This window comes from Pelodiscus sinensis, chromosome 2 (assembly GCF_052426305.1).
Source record: "Pelodiscus sinensis isolate ZL-2025 chromosome 2, ASM5242630v1, whole genome shotgun sequence".
Lineage (NCBI taxonomy): Eukaryota > Metazoa > Chordata > Testudines > Trionychidae > Pelodiscus > Pelodiscus sinensis.
In genome coordinates this window covers 16,332,529-16,346,250 of record NC_143053.1, presented here as the reverse complement: position 1 = coordinate 16,346,250, position 13,722 = coordinate 16,332,529, and the positions used below count along the sequence as shown (strand labels likewise).

Sequence of the window (13,722 nt, the reverse complement as noted above, 5' to 3'; positions counted from 1 at the left end):
GGGGGGGTATGTGTAAAATGTGAAGTCCCATTTTCAAGAGACGCAGGGATAGATTTTCTGGGATGTAGGCACTCTTATGCCTGCTAATTAAGAGTGTCACCATCTTTAAAATAGCCATAATGCTTCCTATGGTTTTGTGTTGAAGACTCTGAATTTGACTGCTTATTTTCTCCCTCAAACAAATCGAGTTCACCTCTGGTTATCATTAATATCTGTTACTCCACAGGACCAACAGTCTTAGAAGTGTTTAACACGCTACTGAAGCACTTGCGTCTTAGTGTTGATTTTGAATTAGGTGATAGGCGTAGCTCAACTGGCAGTGCCAGTTTCAGCACAAGTTCCAAAGAAAGCGATGAAAGGATTGTTCAGAATGCCATTATTCAAACAATTGGTGAGTAAAGTGTGTGGTTTTTTTTTTTTTTTTGGTCTGTTGAACATGGACTCACTTCAATAACTTAACTTAAATTGATGGGTATGAAAGTCTAAACACAGAGCACTCCATTAAGTAAAGATCTCATTCACCTCTTCTCTTTTCCCCTTCATTACCACCAAAATAAGAGTGAGTTGTCTACCTGCACCAACTTTTAGAACACAAGCGAAGTTTGTGAGGGTGAGAATTAGAGAGAGCTGTCTTTTTACATGTTAACTGGGCCAAGGCACAATACATTTGGAAAGCTGTCACTTCTGCAGTTACATTATTGATTAATATGAACAAAAACTATGAGTTTATTACTCTTTCCTAAAACCTAACCCTTGTAATATAAAAATGAGGAGTCCTGTGACACCTTAGAGGCTAATAGATTTATTAGGGCATAAGCTTTCGTGAGTAAAACCCACTTAATCAGAATGAATACTATTCCAATTCCTTGTTGTTTTTACAGATACAGACGAACTCGATTACCCCTCTGAGACTTTAAATATAAAGCTTCTCCCTTAAATTTCCATATTTAATGTACACTGTGTATCACCCATAGCTACATGATATAACAACCACATGGGTATCTCAGTATACTGTAGTAAGATGAATTTTAATTGTTACTGTTTGCAGATTTGTTCAGAAGTCACAGCTAGCAACACCAATGACACCTAATGCTACTTGTATTTGCAGGATTACTGCTGTGTTTCCAAAATACATAAAATTCTGTTAGCATCCCCTTCTGTAAATAATTTGTTTAGCAAAACTTAGCTCTCTTTTCAGACATGCCTGTTACTTTAGTGCTATTTGTGTTGCTATACGTTTAATGTAAACAATTATTTTAAAATCCCCCAATTATTTAACTCTGATTACCTCAAATACTTTGTTTAGAAAATTAATCTTTCTTAAATTTCTTTATACTTTAACCCTTATAGCTGCAGTAACTATTTCTCAACTTTGTTGTAAGACTCAATTTTCTAAAGAAAAGCTTTGTCATAGTTTTAGAAATCTTTCAGGTCATAAATCCAGATTTAACATTGCTGTATTGAAGTTTGTAGGTGAAGCAAGAGCATAGTCATATTCTTGTAAGAGGTCTTTGAATTACTTCATTCATGTTTAATACTGGTATAAGAAAGTTCAAAGGTAAGAAGTTGAATTTTGTTCTAGCTTGGACAGTTTCCAGCTTCTGAGGACTCTGTTAACTTCCAATTAATGTCACATTCCCTGGTTTAAATAGTATAATTATTCTGGAAAGATGAGAGTAAAAATTGTGTTAGGGGAAAAGGGGGAATGAGGCATTTGTGACAAGATGGTGTATATACAGAGTTGTACAGATGACGACTCAGTAGTTATGTGACTGCCATAATACAAACTAGAAGATTTCCAAAGATATAGGAGACCCAGATAGAGTAGGTATTTTATTTCTTAAATTTATGAACCTTTCTATATAAAGAGAGTAGAAGCCTGAAAGTCATCTTTCTCTCTTTTTATTTAGGGTTTTTTGGGAGCAATCTCCCAGATTACCAACGGTCAGAGATCATGATGTTCATTATGGGGAAAGTACCTGTTTTTGGGATATCCTCCCATTCGCTGGATACAAGCCACCTTGGGTTTGTACTTTGTTTCTTTTGAGCTTCTGAATGTGAGCTCTGTCTTGTTCTCATGCCATGCTAAAGTAGAACTTCTAAAAAATGGAATTTAAAGTAACTCCAGCTTCTAAGTTTCTGTGAAATGTGATAGAGAAACAAACCTCACTCAGTGACCGCAACATGACTCCAGTGTCCAAAATGCAACTTTAATTACAGTTGATTGGAAAGCCCTATGTATCATGGACTACAAAATTTCTGCATTTCAAAGTTATACAAGTGTTTCTAAAAATCAGTACACTTTTTATGAAGTATGCTTTCTTAGCCATGGAGTTGTCTTCTGGCTACAAATTTTATAGACAGCTGAATAATTCAGAAGGTTTTCTGTTTCATTCTATGCTAATTACCTTTAAGATTAAGAAGGTATAATGCTGGAGAAATTATACTGAATTTGTTTAATTTCAGATGGCTGCTTTTTCTTTTTTTAAATTGGGTGTTCAACTTGGACAATTAAGGCTTGATTATTTTCAGAAGTACAGAGCACTTATAATTCCACTTGAATTCATTGGAAACTACCAGTGCTCAGCACTTCTGTTGTTTAGGCTCAACATGTACTATGTTCAGCACTTCATATAAGTAGGCATTCAAAACTGAGACACTTGTGAAATTTCAGCCCCTCTCCATTTACAGCTTTGTCCTGTGTTAATGTGTATGGGTTTTTTGTGCCTTATTGCTTACTCATTTGTGTGTCTTCTGTAACTATCATTTTGAAACAGTCTTTTCTCCATTTACTTCTTTAGTAGATATTCACCCTTTTCTTTTAGTGTTATACTTCACTCTCCTAGTTTGCTGTTTTCTCTTGACACACTAGAGGTAATTAGAGAGTATTTTGAAGTTAATCCAAGAAATTGACTCAAAAGTTAGCTTGAATATCTTCCCCCTTCTCCTCTGATTCTAGGGATTTGGGAACCAGGCGGATTCAGATCATGTTGCTGAGATCTTTACTTATGGTAAGTCTTATTTGTTAAATATACTTTTTAAAGACAGCTTATTCTGTAAATGCACAGAGTTTTGCTCCTGGTGAAGTTATGAAATGGGTTGTACATGTTCAAACTGCCAAGATATGTAGATATCTAGAGTAAAATCACAGCTGCTCAAGCACAAGTTCTTTACAAGTATCAGAGATAATCTTCCATTCCCCCAGAGTAGTTTAGAGGATAGCAGTCATAATAGGGGCTGTAGGCCCAAAGAATGTCAGGAAGTTGAAGCATCTAGTTCTGCCAGCAGTGCTAGCAACCTCAAATTGGAACTTCTTTTCCCTCTTTACCTCTAGGAGAGCTGTAATTGGTAGGGCACTTTCTATACTCTAAGGTATAGCAATGGGCACTTATTAACTTCCCTATGCCTCAGGAGGCATTATGTCTTAAAATGGAATAGCATTTCAGACATCACTACTCTCAAGTGCCTCGCCTCCCAAGCCTCCCTCATTCTTTTAAAAAGCATAATTAGAAATATTCATTTTTTTCACACATACTTTTTAAAATGTTAAACTTCCTTCAGCAATTCAAATTGTACTTAAATATGAAATTTATTAAATGGTCGCGGGCTTTAGGAAACATCTTATCAGTTGATTTTAATAACCATTACTGGTAGAGAAGGCAAAATATCTGTAGAGTGACTTAAACTATGTTTTGGTCATTGTTGTGGACACATCATCTGATAAGGGTGATGCTTACTCTATAACCAGTTACCTTTACATCCCTAGTGCCTGGGCTTACACTGTTGTGTAGATATACCAGGTCACAGTAGCCAAATTTTCAAAAGGGAATAGCATGCAGTACTAGTGATGGTTGTTTACTGCTATGCACTCTTGAAAGATTGATCACCTGTTTAGGTGCCTAATTAGGAAGTGCTGAGTTCTGGGCTCTTCTGAATCTGTGCCTAAAAGCACTACATAAATGTTAAGTCATACATTTCTCTACAGACAGAGGGCATTAGAAACCTTTATTATATTATGCTTGGATTTTTCTATTTGAAAAGTAACATGGCATGCAGTTGTGTTATAGTATGGTGATCCCAGGATATAGCTTTTGTTTATGCTGAAAATTGAATGATACAACTTCTGTCGCACTCAGGTGTCTAAAGAGCATTTCCACCATGAAAAATAAGCTTTGTCACTGTGTAACCAGTTATTTGCTGACAAGAGCACTCTCCTGTTGACAACAGCGCTCTCCTGTTGACAACAGGAACTCCGCTCATAGGGCATGGAAATATTTTGTCAGCAAAAGTGTCAACAAACAGCTGCCAGACTTTTAACAACATATCTGAGTCTCTAAAAGCTGTGCCATGTAGACACAGCCTCAGAGACAAGGCTGTGAGGTAATACCTTTTATTGGATCAATTTCTGCTTGAGACATAAGTTTGAGCTTACACACAGCTCTTTGGTCTAGGGAATTTTACTCAGTGTGTTCCAGCTAAATACACAGTGGAACAAATTGCTTAGCAAACCTAGTTGTAACATATTTCAAGAGCTCATTGAAGTTGAAGTGGCTCATTAACACTCCTCCCGTCACGTGGGGAAAAGGAGGGGAAGAAAGGGAGCTTGAAGAGGAATTTTAGTGGGTTATAGGTTGCCACAGATCAAGTGTTTGTTCTTAAAAGATATTACCTCACCCACCTTGTGTTTCAGGTAATATGGAAATAAGTTTACTGATTACTGAATTAGAATCACTGCTGAATATAGGCATTACATGCATAAAGTCCTAAATTATATTTTGCTATATAGTTGGACACTTGATAGCTGTGTGTTTTCATTAGAACTACATTGTTTTAATTTGCTGTTGAATTTCTGGGCTGGAATTTTCTAGGTCTGGGGTCTGCCCACACTTCTTTAAAAAAAGAAATCAATTGTTTGAGTATGGGGGAGGGGGAAGGTTTCCCCAATTATTTAAAAAAAAAAGTTGTGACTTTTTTCCCCAAAAAATAGATGTGCAGAAAGTGGTATGGTTGGTAAATTATTCAACTGTAAAATTGCTGCTGAAAATTGGTAAAATTATGGGGCTTGAAGGTAACACATTTTACATACACAATACTTGCAATATGAATGTTATTTTTACCACTTTCCTATGCAAATAAAGGCTGTACAGGTTGAACCTCTCTGGTCTGGGACTCTCTAGTACGGCAGCTTCCATTGATGAACTCCACACTCTCCTGGGCACAAGGCTCCACAGATATTGTCCAATCAGAGAGCCCCTGTAAACCAGCAAAACTGAGGGGAGCTGGGAGCCCTGGTGGCCAGGGCCAGGGGGACAGAGCCCATCCATCAGCACAGGGGACAGATTGACCTCCCCTGATTCAGCAAACTCCTTCCTTCAGGTGCCGGACCTGGGAGGTCCAACATTTATTGTAGGTGCATATGTGGCTAAGTGTAGTAGATAGGATCACAACAATCTCTCCCCTGTACACTTACATGGTTCATCTGTTAAGGGACAATTAAATGAGATGGGGCTCCTAACCTCGTTCTTTGGATTGAATGGTGTACTGCTTTCAAATAAGGGGGAGTATCTGCCCACATGGATACAATGTAGGATAAGGACTTTGAGGTCATGATGATCCAGACAATTAAACAATGGGGGAATCTTTCTATTGATTTTAGTGAGAATTGGATCAGACCCAAAGAGAGGCAGATCTTTGCAGAAATTGTTGCTTCATTCAATGCACATCTTTCATGAGCTAGGGTATGCCTTTAATATCCAACTTAAATATATTTTTTTAGCAGGTGAAAGAGACTCGGAAATTCCAGTTTTTAATATGAGATAATATTAAGGATTCATGAATAAGCAGTCAAGTCAGAAAATTTCAAGTTAATTTACAAATGAACCTACTACCCCTCTCCCAAACAAAACCTGCTCTCACAGAATTGGAGTGGGAGTTGAGAATAATTCTTATCTATTAACATAATAATGGGTTACAGTGGCACTACTTACATTCTATTTAATACCGAACAGGTGACGTCAGGGTACAATGCAGCAAAGACTATGACTGCTGCTCTTCCTTCCCCATTTCTTGATCCTTTATTGTCTCCTTCACTCATGGAAGACTCAGAACTAAGGCAGCTGGTCTTGGAAGTATTGCATAATCTTATTGATCGACATGACAACAGAGCAAAACTTAGAGGAATAAGGTATTCTTCTTTTAATAGCCTCAGTTCTTACAATTGTTTCCAGTTAATGTCCACATGCTAACGTAACACACACAGGTATTTATGTTTACCAAGCACAAACATTTTAATGCATTTTACTTTCCCAGGCTTTGAGTTTATAGCAGGGCTGGGCAAACTACAGCCCGGGGGCCGGATCCGGCCCGCCAAGCCACAGGATCCAGCCCTCAGACCACTGTGCCGGGACCCTCAGGTACACATAGCTGCCATGTTTGACACTGACCCTACGTTTCTCTGCTCTGCAGGGACGGGGAGGCTTCATGCAATCTTCCCGCCCCCAGTTCAATCCTCAGCTCCTATTGGCCAGAAACAACCAGCCAATAAAAACTGTCCTCAGTCAATCTCTCAGCTCTTATTGGCTGGGAACAGCCAGCCAATCAGAGCAGTGAGATTGGACTGAGAGACTGGGGCAGCCGGAGCTGAGGGCTGCGTGGATGGAGCAGCCTGTATTTTCAAGTGGCCTGGGGCTGCCAGCCAGACAATTAGGTAAACTCCTCCCAGCCAGCGCCTGCCTCTGGCACCCCAACTCCCTCCCCCAGATCACCATCCAAACCTTCTGCCCTGGGTGACAACTCCCTCCGAGACCTTGTACTCCCTCCTGCACCCTTCCCCCAGGCCAGAATTCTCTCCTGCACCCACAACCCCTCCCCAACCCCACACTCAATCCTCTGACCCAGGTCGCAGCCCCCTCCTCCACCCAAACACCCTCTGAGACCTCACGCTGTCTCCTGCACCCCAGTCCCATACCCTGTGTGCCCTTCTGCACCCAACCTCCACCCTAGACCCTGCATCCCCCTCCACAGAAAAGTGCGGCCCTTGACCACTTACCAAAATCTTGGAGTGGCAGCCCATCAAAAATTATTGCCCACCCCTGGTTTATAGGTCTGGTGCCTTACTCATAGCTTTCTGTTTCTTATTGTTTACTGTGCATGTTAGTAATACCGTAGTTCATCTTACCATAACAGAATAGGAAAGCAGTTGTATTGATTGAAGGGCAGAGGTGGTTGTATGTCCAAGCCCTAATGTATTATTTATTACAGGGGTGGACAAAATCAGGTCCCGGGGTCAGATTTGGCCCACCAATCATGTCTCTCCAGCCCTTCCAGCTGATTAGCAGAGCATGCATACTGACAGAGGGCAGCTTGTGTTCAGCTGCCCCTCCCCCCACCTTGCTCTGACTTGCAGTAGAGCTGCTCCCGGGATTTTTCTGTCCACTGTGCAGAGCGGAAGGGGAATGAGAGGAGATGAGGAGAGTGGGTGGTGCTGAAGTCAGGGTGTTCTCCTGCACCCCATCTCTCTAGAGCAAAGGTCAGGGAGAGGGAGTGATACGGGGGAGCTGCTACAATCTGAAGTGTGCATGGTAAGTGACTCCGAACACTGCAGAGCAGGGAAGGAGGGAAACAACAGAGCAGGACAGATTTTCCTTAAAGACAGTGCATGGCTTCTCTCAGAAACTTACACAGCAGCAGCCAGTACACACATGCTGTCGCTGTCACACTCCCCAGTCTGTGCCACACTGTCTCTGTACCACAATCTGTGTCACAAAGTCTCTTACACACAGTGTCTCTCTTTAACACTCTCACGTTCTTTGCCTCCCTGGAGCTTCCAGTCACACCCCTTCTGTCTGAGCCTTTGCCCCTTCTAAAGGTCCCAGAACTGGCCCATACCAAGTATCAAAAAGTGGGTTCTCTGTGAAAATTATTGTTAATTTGCTAAACCTTACAGTCTGCAAATCCCTGCAAACGGCATGTGGCACTGATCAACCTCTGATGTTTGCATGTGCAGCCTGCTTGATTCCAGAACTAACATTGAGTGTATGGAGGTGGCACAAGAGGAGCAGCTCAGACATGCAAAGTGGCTGGCCAGGAGCAGGACATTAGCCCTGCAGGCCAGGTGTGGGTGTGGCAGTGATATCATAAGGCCTTTTGTAGGTGCCTCAGCTTATTGGCTAAAGGGCGTTGGGAGGTGGTGACCTCACAGAGAGTCCATGACAACAGCCAGGTAAGACAGGCTGCAGGGCAGGGGCAATCTCTGAGAGCCCCATGGCTTTGCTGCAGAGAGTCTTCCTTCTTGAGGTCTGAGAGAGGATTCAGGGTAACGAACATGAGCATGAGGAGGAGCCTCTTTGGAGTGTTCTCCTTTCCCAGAACTAATTGAGCTAGAAGACAGACGTCCCTGTGGAGAAGGTAAGAGCCTGTGAGAGGTTTGGTGCTGATGCAGCCTGATCCACCTGGTGCTGGTCAAATGCAAGTCATGGGAAACACTAAGTTACATGGGAGAATTATTTTCCCACTGAGGCCTTTGTCCCTTGTTATCACTGAGAACATTGGAATTTGTCTTTTTCATTTCCCTTTCCCATAGCTTCCTGCCCCTCAGAGTCTCACTGCTGATTGGATGAGCTGGCTTGGGGGGGGGGGGGGGAAGAGGGGAGTGACACGGAGGAGACTCAGGACTTCGTTGTTCTCTTTTAAGGCTCAGCAAATGAGCCAGAACCAATTAGCTGCTTGGGGAATTGTTCTGCTTCTCTGCATTGGTTGGTTCTGAGCAGTTCCTGATTTGCTCTGTCAGCTGGGTGTAACAATCCTCTCCTACCCCATGGCTAAGTAGGTTAGGGAGCTGTGAGGATCCCTGAGAGTGTTGCTAGCAACAGTGTATAATACGAGGTGTCCTATCAGGTGGGGTCATTACAGATGGTGAGAGGGAGCACTAGAGCCCTGTTCTTCTAACCCTCCATTGTGCAGGTTTCCATGTTAATCCAACCAACAACCAGCACACACAGCCAAAAGCAGGCAATTCATCCTGGGGCCACTGCAGGTGCTGCTAGATGGCGCTGCAGCCTCGCACATCTCCATTTTTCTGATTATCTGAATTTTTGATGATCTGACTGGCCCCAGTTCCAGTTCGATGTGACAAATGGGGGTCTGCTGTGTAATAGCTGGAACAATCAATTTTATTGGTATTTTATTATGTTTAAATCATAGAGGAGCAATTCCTTAGCTGAGAGGCAGGCAAGATATGGCCCACCAATCCTTTCAGTTGGCCCATGGCCACTCACTTGGGACCCTCAGGCAGGCAGGGAGCTACCCCAGGGCTCAGAGCAGCTGCTCCCGCTGCATCTATGTAGGTAGGTGGGAGAACCTTTTGGACTCTGTCCCACCCCCAGCCCAATTGTTCAGCTCCCATTGGCTGCCCTTGCCCCCATCACAGTCTCTCAGCTCCCATTTGCTTGGACCAGTCCATGGGAGCTGAGAGATTGTGCTGGTGACAGGGAAGGGTAGTGCACATAGATTCCCCCAACCCATGCGGCACAGAGAGGCAAGTAGACCAGCCACTCTGAGCTCTGGGGCAATCAGGGAGTCTGGCACAGAAGCCCATTCGGTTGCTGGCCAGGAGCCGCTTAGATAAGTGCCTCCCGGCCAGCGCCTCCCTTTGGCACTCTAGCCCCTCCTGCACCCCAATTCCCTGCCCCAGGTCACCACCCCCTCTTGCTCTAGGTCACCACCCAATACCTCTCTACCCCCTGTCCCCAGGTCACAACTCCCACCCTCTCCTGTACCATTCCCCCAGGCCAGTATTCTCTTGCACCCATATTTCCTCCTAGACTCCTTCCAAATCCCCTGCCCCAGGTCACAACTCCCTTCACCCATACTCCTTCTCATACCCCGTACCCATCACCCCACCCTGAGTTCCCTTCTGCACCCAGCCTCCATCCCAGACCCTGCACTTGCTCCATAGAAAAGTGCAGTCCTTGACCACTTACCAAAACCTTGGAATGGCCCCCATCAAAAATTATTACCTACCCCTGGATTATTAAATGGACATGCTGAATTGTTGTTAGTTTAATTAAGTTTATAACTATATTATTGCTTTGTAGGAGATACTTTTTGCTCTGTAAAATGCAATCTTCTCTGTTTGAGTCATGATTACTTTTGTTTCCTTCCTTTAAAACTGAACATTGAATTTGATTGTTAAACATGGGTATAATTAACATGGAAATTACAAAACTGTTTTGAATAGCTCATATATATTAGTCTATTTTTCTCCACACAACTTCCCTTAAAGTTATAAATAGTGTATTTTATAATTTTATTATAGGATTTTATTAAAATGACATACTTTGTTGCCTTTGTAGAATAATACCAGATGTTTCTGATCTAAAGATAAAACGAGACAAAATTTCAAGGCAAGATGTGAGCTTCATTAAGAAGGTAATAGCATGAAACAATTATCTTATAAAGTAGATGAATCATTAACTTGTCTTTTTTTGCTACATTTTCACATCAAATTAAAAATCTCAATATAAAATTATAAGTTTGTTTTAACTTGTAGCATCTTTAAAAGCAAGATGGTACAGCATTTCTAAGAGAGTTCTGTGTACTCAGTCTCAAATCAGTGGGAGTACTCACATGCATAAAGTTATTTGTGTATGTCTTTGCAGAATCAGGGTTTAATGGCTTTAAGCCTGATACTGAAGTAAGTTCCATGCAGCTAGATTCATGTAGAGCATGAGTGTCATCAGTGTGGTCTTCCACTAGAAGGTCTAATCCTCAGCAGTTTTTTTTAAAGACAACATTTGTAGCCTATAGAACTAGCTTTAGCACTTTACTTTACTTAGAAATAACACAAGGAATCTTTAGGGCTGTATCCTATAAGCCATTAACCTAAGCACTTAGCATAAAACCTTGAAATTTAGTGTGGATAAGTGGCCTAGCAGTCACCCCAATTTTCAGGGAACTGGCGTTAATATGCTTAAGAAAGAGAATTGGTACAAAATTACATCAGGTAACCACATGAACATTTAACTGAGTCACACGGCTTGGATATTTCAGGATAGAAACACAAAATGGCATATTACTCTAAAATTGCATTGAACATATGGAAAATTACAGGAGACCCTTCCAAATCACTGTTTGCAGTTCTGCATATTCACAGGGGTCGCCTGGCCTTATCTGGGGGAGGCAGTTGGGGCCAGGAGCCGCAGTGTGTTTCCCATGGTTCCCAGAGCCACAAGGAGCTCACCCTGTGGGCCGGAAGCCTCAGCTCTCAATATTTGTGAATTTTGCCATTCACGGTGATGCCAGGAATGCATCCACCATGAATGACAAGGGTTTCCTGTAGTGCTGTTCTGTTTATTAAACTGTTTGGTGAATTATTTTAAAATAACCTTTATTGAATAATATTTGCAGTATTGAATGTCCCTTTTCTGCACTTTATAGCATGGACAGCAGTTGTACAGGCACATCTACTTAGGCTGTAAAGAAGAAGACAATGTCCAAAAAAATTTTGAGCTGCTGTACACTTCTCTAGCTCTTATCACAATTGAACTAGCTAATGAAGAAGTGGTTATTGACCTCATTCGACTGGCCATTGCCTTGCAGGTAAATTTAGGAATTAAATCTGGATTAATCTGTTCATGGTATATTTATGAATACAAGGTGGGTGAGGGATCTTTTATTGGACTAACTTCTGTTGACGAAAGAAGCAGGTTTGCACAGAACTTTTCTTCAGGTCTGAGGGGGAAAAACCTCTGTCTCAGCTAAATACAAGGTGCAGCAGATTGTTTAATAAAAGGAGTTAACATACATTACAAGAGACCATTCAAAGTGAACTGACCAGTTAATACCTTTTCGGTATTAGGACAAAGGAAGATTGGTGGGTTGCAGATTGTTGTAATGTGCAATAAATTCCCTGTCACACTATTGAGAGCATGATTCAAAGTTATGAATTTAAGCTCCGAGGCTTGCCCTTTGAAGATGTTGTACAAGCTTCCTTTGAAGATGACTACTGAGAACTCGGAGAGATTGATTTGTGGGAAGTGTTCACCTAGACATATGTTTTCGTCTTGTATCATTTTTCTAGTTAAGGTCATTTTGTACAGAAATGACTCAGATTTGGGAATCTCCCTTACATCCTCTGCAAACCAGTGTTAGTCATTCATTTAATTTCTCTGCAAGAGCCTTCTTTGAGTGCTACAGTGTCTGGATCCTCCAGTGTCCCCAATGATTGCTTGGCAGGCTTCTTGCATGTGATGTACATACAAAACTAACAGCAAAAAAAATGATCTCTTGTTAGTTGCTCTTCTGATTGCTTTTTAGCCTGCCCAGTTGTACTTCTGCTCTTGACTCGGCAGTGTTTATGCTCCTTTCTATTTTCTTCAGCAAGCTGTGTTTTACAATTTTGAAGGAATGTTCTTTTGCCTCTTAATCTGTTTAGTCATGGTAGCATTTTTTGTATATCTTGGCTTTTTTTGTTTTTTGTGGGTTTTTTTTTGTTTGGTTTTTATATATATTGGGGGAGAGGGGAATATTTAGTTTGAGCCTCTTGTGGTATTTTTAAATAGTTTTCATGCAGCTTGCAGGTATTTCACTTTTTATTCTTTTTTAATTTCTGTTTAACTAGCCGTCTCATTTTTGTGTAGTTCCCTTTTTTGAAATTAATTTATACAGTGGTTGGCTTCTTTTTTCTTCCCCTCATTTCCCCCGGGAGTTAACAGTAATTATATTGTGGTCATTATTACTGAGGAGTTCAGCTTTATTCACATCTTGGACCAGATCCTGTCCTGAATGGAGGACTAAATCAAAAATTGTCTCCATTCTTGTGTGCTGTACAATTAGCTACTCCAAGAAAAGTTTACCCGTTTTAGTATTTAGAATTATAGCATTTGCATACAAGCACCTATAAAATTGGTCAGCATATAGTTGTCCACTTTCATGTGATGTAATTATATTACTCTTTTTGTTTACCTGTTTCTCTTCAGTTTCTACCTGGACTTTACCAATGTCTGTCTTCTACTCTTTATTAGGATATAGAATATCTCCCCCCCCCCCCATGCCTCTGTCTAAACCACATTCCTACTCATCTGTCAGCTTTACCCAAAGTTAGTTTTAAAACTCCTTTATGACTTACAGACCAGCAGTCTTTCTTCAAATTTGGTTGAGGTGAAACCTGTCATTTCTGTGTGTACTCCTCCTTTCCCAAAAGGCTCCTTGGTTCCTACTCAACATGAGTCCCTCCTCCAAAAACCATTGTTTCCCACTCATTGAGATCCTATAGTTCTACCTGTCTAACTGGCCCTGTGCCTGGAACTGCAAGCATTTCAGAGCGGTCCAGAACATTTCATGGAGGTTCTAGATTTTAATATCTTACCAAAAAGCCTAAATTTGGCCTGCAGAACATCTCTCCTACTTTCACTATGCAGTTCTCCCAGTCATTACAAACCCAACAATCTACATTACTTGACTCTCCCATAACTATTATTTGTTTCTTCCTAATAACAGAAATCCCCTCCCATAAAGGGGTATTCTCAGCATGAACGGATATTATACTATCATCAGGAAGGAGAGTCCTAACTATGGGATAATTTCCTTCTGTTCCAGCTTAGTGGTGTCATTCCCAAAGTCTTTCCTTCTCTTTCTCCTCAACAGCACAGAGGCTGTCAGGTTTGGTGGGATTATTCTATTGTGTCATTGAAAGTTTCATCTATATACCTCTCTCTTCCTTAG

At 41.5% G+C, this 13,722-nt stretch overlaps 1 protein-coding gene across 5 annotated transcripts in view; it reads left to right on the top strand.

Moving 5' to 3' along the window:
* EFR3A (EFR3 homolog A) overlaps window positions 1-13,722 on the top strand; it is a 105,359-nt gene that overhangs the window by 64,858 nt on the left and 26,779 nt on the right. For all 5 annotated transcript variants that reach the window (XM_075920132.2, XM_075920131.2, XM_025184913.3 and 2 more), the window contains 6 exons: window positions 227-391; window positions 1,911-2,025; window positions 2,960-3,011; window positions 6,009-6,184; window positions 10,353-10,428; window positions 11,437-11,598. In XM_075920132.2, the coding sequence (XP_075776247.2) occupies window positions 227-391; window positions 1,911-2,025; window positions 2,960-3,011; window positions 6,009-6,184; window positions 10,353-10,428; window positions 11,437-11,598 (746 nt within the window). The remainder of the gene's footprint in view (window positions 1-226; window positions 392-1,910; window positions 2,026-2,959; window positions 3,012-6,008; window positions 6,185-10,352; window positions 10,429-11,436; window positions 11,599-13,722) is intronic.